This window comes from Oryza glaberrima, chromosome 6, assembly GCF_000147395.1.
Source record: "Oryza glaberrima chromosome 6, OglaRS2, whole genome shotgun sequence".
Classification (NCBI taxonomy): Eukaryota; Viridiplantae; Streptophyta; class Magnoliopsida; order Poales; family Poaceae; genus Oryza; species Oryza glaberrima.
The window spans coordinates 25,030,250-25,037,249 of NC_068331.1; the positions used below are offsets into that span (position 1 = coordinate 25,030,250).

A 7,000-nucleotide genomic window follows, 5' to 3' on the forward strand; every position below is an offset into this window, starting at 1 on the left:
ATTGAAACGATGTGACGGAAAAGTTAAAAGTTTGTGTGTGTAGGAAAGTTTTGATGTGATGAAAAAGTTGGAAGTTTGAAAAAAAAAAAGTTTGGAACTAAACTCGGCCTAACTAAAAATATTGTGGATTAAAATTTGGCGTGTAGTTATGCACTTATCACCAATACACCAATGGTGAAACCGTGCTCATATAAAATAATAATAATATATTTTAGTCTAAAATATAATTATTTTTAGCCATATATCTGGGCAAACATTTATCTACTTCGTCCCAAAATACACTCCTCTAGTTTAGGAGAGACAAACACTTATCTACTCACTCCCTGCACTTCCTTTAGGATGAATGGAGTAGTGCTAGGGACATTTCGAGTGCACTTACTTTAGGATGAATGGAGTAGTGCTAGGGACATTTCCGAGAGTACCATGAGCTGAGCTGTGCAGCTAATGTGACAGATGCAACCCGTTTTGTAATCAGCCGTGAACAAGACAGTAAGACTCTACAAACAGCCAAAGATTCACACCAACATTGAACAGAATAAACAAAAGAACATTGAGATAGTTCTTCCCTAACTTACAGTGCTTAGATGAACAACCAAGCTACACTGTCCGGAGCTTGTACTACTAAAGTAAAATCTTCCCTCTGCCTCATCGACACACAAGGCCAGGGTAAATAAAAACTACTATAACTCTATCAGACAAAGCAAGGTAAACCGATCCTCCTTTCTGCTCCTAAAATGGCATTAGTAAGATTGGAGGATCATATGACACTGGTGCTAAACTCTAGTAAATCTGAACAACTTATCAAACAAGCATAAGGTATGGTCCTTAATTATCTCCTTTAGCTTCATCTGGAGTGAGCGAGCGATCAGAGCCCCTTGTAGCCCAGCTTCCTCTATATACAGTTAAAATTCTTTTGTCTGGTTAGCGACGCCGCGGTAATAATCTGGAGCCGTTCATGCATCAAGGAGCTGATCCATCAGCAGCCATGTCCTCCACTGGGAGGTTGAGGTCAGGCAGCACGAAGCCGTTTTGAGATTCCTGCTTGGCTGCGGGCTCATCAGGCTGCGGCCTTGCTTGCTGCCCCTCGGATTTCGTTCCGTTTCGTTTGCTTGATTTCTCTAACCTTGTCTGCAAAATAGAGGAAAAGATTGTTATTATACATTTCAGAAAAAAAAGGTTTTATGAAACATAATTTCAGATGACTGCAGAAGGCAAATCTCTTATGAATCCATGAGCCCAACAGAGTAGACTTGGAAAGGAAATTTGGGTTGTAGTCACAATCTACCTAGCGTAGTTCTTATATTTTGGTAAAAGAGACATCTCTGTGGAGGTGAAATGGGAGGCATAAGAGACAATGAGCAACCACCATGAGTCCATGACCAAGCATAAACAACCTGAAACAGGACTAAGAAGATCCAAAATGTTGGCCATTACCATGGCTGGACCTAGCTAGATGTGCTTTATGCCAGAGGAGACGAAAGACACACGGGAGAGAGAGAAAACATGCATGGACCACTCAGCCACCACGAGGCTTTAGAGATGACACTGCACAACAACGGTGCAGTACAGGTTAACCGGACCAAATGAAATGGGGAGAGCTTTGCCCAACCATTCTGGCTGGTTAGTACACTGTCTGTATTTTTAATGTGATTGTGGAGCACAGAACCAGTGCAGTGGCAGTGTGGCACGCAAGAACTAAGGGCATTAAAGAAGGCCACGGGATTACCATGTCCAGGATCCGGGTTGGTGTGCATAGATTAAGGTCATGGCCTGGCAACATGGCGTTCTTTATTGGGGGAAAGATTCCAGACATGTACGGCTGGTTGAAAACGAAGCATGCATGAACAGTCAGTAGAACACCTTGTAACTGCATCAATTGCGCAGACAAAGTGCAGTAGCTGAACTGCATCTATCACCAACTCTACCTTGCCAAATGCCAAAGGGTTTTTTTGGGGGACGTCACTTTCCTAGCCCTTCCAAACGTGCAAGCAGCTTGATGGGTGAAGAGGTGGTTGAGAACTTGAGATTATTGAGATGGATAAACAGGATAAGAATTCGAGCTCCTCCCACTTGCTTGCACTTCATCCCGAATGCGAAAGTCAAGAAGGCAATCAACTAAAATCCTCACTGACACTCCTATACCTTTACCGTAAAATTGACAGCTCGGCTACCACCTCACAGTGGCAAACTATTGTTATAAGTTACTAACTATATATAGTACACGAACTTGTCACTAACCATGACTCTTGAGATGCAGTACTAGTAGAAGGTACAAACAATATTGTATTAGTAGAAGCTAACCGGAGCTTCCATACATCGAGATAGGAGGAGCTAAGCAGCGCATGTGTTGAGACAGCTCCAGAAGCAAGCAGCGGCCACATGCAGGCTCCACCCAGCCTAACTGACAAAGAGCTTCCTATAAGACTAGAAAAATCCAACTTACCCTAAATTAACACGACAGACGCTGAGACGCATGGCCAAGTCCGGACGATCCACGGTTCAGTTTCAGATAAGATAACGAACGTCTATCGCCACCTCCAGGTCCCATACCGTGTGACCATTTGGCTAAGGTGTCACTCTCCTCAGAATGACACCCTTTCACAACACGACACGCGTCCTGCGGACTAACAATAGCCCTAGTATTTACTTCTCTCGCCCCAAAATAAAAAAATCTAGTCTAATCTGTCCAGTATAGGATGTGTCATTTATATCCCGTACTATATTTCTTTCACTGGTCCTTGGCTACTTGCCACTACCGTGGTACTACCACTATCTTCTAAGCAGCTCAAGAGAAGAGAGATACTGCAAGTGTGCCAGTGATCCTGTCCGGCACTCCGGCCACACATGCAGTGACACCGCACCTTTCACCGCGCAAAACAAATACGTGCTCATGCGGCAAAGCTAACCCCGGGCAGTTCGTGTATGGTCAAAAAAAGAAAGCATGGAAATCGACATCTAAACCTGCGAAAGGCTTATCATCAGCACCGGTTGTCATCCGTTTTCAAAGGACAAACGGTGGTTGAGAGGGATGTGGAGTGAAGATCGCCACCAAACCAAACCAAGCCACACACATAGCACTCTTCTCCTAGGAAGCCAGGAAGAGCCTAGGACGACGAAGTAAAGCACACACCAAGGAAGAGAGAGAAAATATCGAAGGACAGCATGCATTCACAATGCCAGGGGACCACTAGTGCTCCATTGGGAGGCTCAGGGGAACTCTAGTTTTAGCAAGTTGGAAAGTTCTATCACTTATGCTTTAAGCTATACCAACTGATCAAACATGCAGAATTTTTATTTGGGTTTTATGATGATTGCGCACTCAGCGCCCCAACCTGGAAGCGATTGCACGCCACATGTGCACAAAAGAGAAAGAGAAGATTTGGTTAGATAGCAGCATATGCCACTGACCTCTAGCTTGCAGTTTTCCTTGGACAACGCCGTGCAAGCTCTCTGCAACGCCACCATCTCCTGTTTTCGGACGAGAATATAAACAAGAAACGGATAAGAATTCGAGCTAAATTAACAGCATAATCCAAGTGAGAAGTGAAAATCACGTAAAGGGGAAGGAAGAACTAATCAACCTCGCGAAGGCCATCGTTCTCCACCGTCAGCGACCGCACCAGCTGCTGAATCTCCGGCAGCCTCTGCACACCACACCGACAAGAAAACCAAGTTTAGGCCAAATCAAGCCGTAATAAAAGCCAAGAAACAAACGCGATCCTTCTTTTTCTACTACTGCCATCAAAATTCGATCTCGTTTCGTCACAGGACCATCTGGTGATGATGAGCGTGGATCTTTTTGGGCAGGCAGCCTTTGTCCTTAGGATACCACTTTTGCCTCCCTCACCACCCTCTCTTTCCGGTGGCAGTGGCCGCACCAGCTGCCGCTTTATTCCAGACTGGGTGACCGACTCCGCAACTAGAAAACATTTTTTTAAAAAAGAAAAACTCCGGCCATTTGAACAGCCTACCATCTCCTGCACGCGACTGGCTGAGTCACTGACTCTACTGCTCTGAGACTACTGTGTAGGCCAAAGACTTTCTTTTGCCGGACCTGTGCAATCGCGCAAATGATGGGGGTGTACTGCTAGTAGTAAGCTGTAACTTGGGAGTACTCGTAGTAACTTCATTCATCAAAGCCCAGACCCAAAGCTGCTGCTCTATCTATCTACCGTGCTTTTACTGCAGAAAAATGCAAAGGTGAAACAAAACAAAACCTGCCTGCTTTCTTGTACCACTCGTCAGTAAACAAAATGCGCTTTTCCTGTGCTAAGTGCCGGGTCATATGTGTGACACTGAGTGAGTGACTGCAGTAGCTTACCATCTTCTTCCGTGGTCGCTGTCCGGCGGGCCGGGGAGGCGGGGTCGGTAGGATCAGCTGGCGCCGTCCGGCAGGGCCCACCTGTAAGCGAGAGAAGAGCACGCACGCCATTAGTTATACAGTTATACTACTACTAGTACTAGCACTCATCATCACACACCCAGCGAATACTGTACTGGAAGTAGCTAGTAACGCGCTGCTGGTAGGATCAAACAACACGACACGGGCCACTAGAGCCAACCAACTACAGTCCAACCAACGCTGCTGCTGCTGCTGCATTAAGGAGGCGACCGTAGAAAAAGAAAGCAACAGGCTACGCATGTTCCACCCAAAAGAATATTGTTTTCCAGGTGGTAGGAAGGGAATTAGATGAGAGAGTCTAGCTTAGCTTAAGCTTGGCTCTAATGGGGGAAAACATCACCTAACTAACTCCTACCAAGATCCCACAAAACTGCCCCTCATTGTTGCCCTACCCGCATGAAGCACATTTCGACATGATAGGAGAGATCAACAACACGCACGCACAAACAAACAAACTGCTCATCTTGCCATCTTATCCACGATTAATTAACCAACGGTGCGTGTGCTCCTAATTTCTGCACCTATTGTCCAGTAATGGAAGCATGGGCTCTCACCTCACCTGTACATGACGATGACAGGTGGGCCCCGCACGAGGTTCCTTCCCTCGCAGGGAAAAAGAAAAAAGAAAGAAGCCCATATAAAATTCAGTTTACTCACTTAAAATTGAGTATCCGTTTCCCTCCTTTTTCCCGCTAGGATCGGAAATCCCACCACAGTGTGAGGTGGGGCCCATCCCACCAGGACACGTCCGCGAGCAAAGAGAGAGAAAAGAACCTGAAACGCCACGCGCCCACGTGGCGCCAGCCAAGTGGCCACGACGTGTTTCGCATTCGCATTCGCACACCCACGCATGCATGCGTGTCCCGCGCCGCGGCCACACGTCGCGCGCGAGGCGGCCAATGGGCATCCGCCACGTGGCGGCGCCACCCCACCCCTCTCTCTCTTCCAACGGAGAGCGCCGCGTCGGTTTGACTCCTCACTTCCCACGGCAACGAACGCGATAGAGGAGGTCAGGTCCAGGATAAGGGCGGGCGAAATGACCGGATTGCCCCCGGAAGTTAGGCTCGAGGCGAATGGGCAGATTGGGCAAAAGCGGCAAGCCGCGGCTCGTGGTTGGAGACTTGGGAGTGGGAGCCGAACCGGAACCCACCTACCCTTGTGAATTGCCGCGGCTGCCCCCCTCCGCAAGGTAGGAGTCAACCGCACCAAACAGACACGCTATGACATGGTAGTACAAATCCACCCCAAAAGAAAAAAAATTCCCCGAATTCAAAGTGTGAACTGTACAAGCACCCGTAGAGTCATAGTGCTACTGGTACAACGCAGAGCTCGAGAGTAGCAGTAGTAGCACGGAGGTGGAGATCCCGAAATTGTTCGGAGAAGAAGAGGACGAGGAGATCTGCGAGGTGGGTGAAGTACTAATAGCCATGGAGTTTTTACCGAAATGACCTGGGTGAAAAGGTTGGAGGTGAAAGAATGGGTAGGCAGCGAAGCTGCGAAGGTCGGATTAAGAAAAAAGGTCACGCGAACGAAAAGCCGGTGGGACTAGTGGGAGAGAGAGGAAAAGCGATGTTTCATCGAGAAGTCATCCATCCATCATCCTCCTCTCGTTGCTAACACGGAGGGGTAGTTTCGTCAAAGAAAACCCAGACGAGGAACGGAAAGCGAAGCAGCCCAACCGCGAGCGCGAGCTGTGCAGGGGAAGGAACAAACAGGAGAGAGAGATAGGGATGCACGCGCGCGCGGCTGGGAGTACGTACCTTGGCCGGAGAAGGGGTGGGCGCGGCCGTGGGCGTAGTCGCCGCCGTCGCCGTCACCACCGGCGGCGGTGGTGGCGGTGGAGAGCAGAAGGCCCCGTCCTCGCCGCCGCTCGTCGACGCGGCGGAGCCGGAGCCGGAGCCGCCGCTGTAGTCGAGGGGAGACGCCGGGCTACCCCTGGCCCACCTCCCCTTGGTCGCCGCCGACCCCGACCCCGACGGCGAGCGGCGCCGCGACGACCGCGACCGCTTCCCCCGTGCCACCGTCGGCCACGCCAACTCCTCCTCCTCCTCCTCCACCACCACCTCCTTCCCCTTCGCGGCAGCCGTCCCCCACGGCGGCGTCCACCCGGCGAGGTCGGCCCCGCGGAGCGAGCAGATGATGTCCGCCGCCGCGGCCACCGCGCACGCCTCCGCGTCGGCCGCGGTCATGGGAGCAGCTTCCCTTCGACGAGTCGAGTCGAGACGAACCCTAGAGAAGAAGCCGCCAAAGCGGAGGCGTGGAAGCGAGAGGGAGATGTGGAGAGAGAGAGAGGAGGAAGGCGAGGGAGAGATGTGGGAATGGTGGGGGAGGAGCGAGGAGGAAATGAGGGGGGCGTGGAGGCGAACCGAGCCCACGGCGTGGCGTCCGGGTTTTTAAACGCGCGGAATAAAAGCCCACATATGGCCAATAAAATAATCCATTCCCACCACTAGTACTACTCACCACCACCTGTACATGGCACACGACGCGCCGCGAGACCCTTCCTTCCTCTCCCATCCCACCCCCACTTACACGTGGGGCCCACCAGCCGGGCCCCATACGTCAGTGACCGGGTACCCCGCGTGCGTGGGTGGTGGC

The 7,000-nt window shown here is 50.3% G+C and overlaps 1 protein-coding gene across 1 annotated transcript; it reads right to left on the bottom strand.

Moving 5' to 3' along the window:
- Positions 1-526: 526 nt before the first annotated feature.
- Positions 527-6,783, bottom strand: LOC127777507 (uncharacterized). The gene is made up of 5 exons (XM_052304114.1): positions 6,163-6,783; positions 4,322-4,402; positions 3,582-3,644; positions 3,409-3,468; positions 527-1,128 (listed from the first exon to the last, which is right to left on the bottom strand). The coding sequence occupies exons 1-5, from the start codon at positions 6,589-6,591 to the stop codon at positions 961-963; spliced, it is 801 nt and encodes a 266-aa protein (XP_052160074.1). The 5' UTR covers positions 6,592-6,783; the 3' UTR covers positions 527-960.
- Positions 6,784-7,000: the final 217 nt, after the last annotated feature.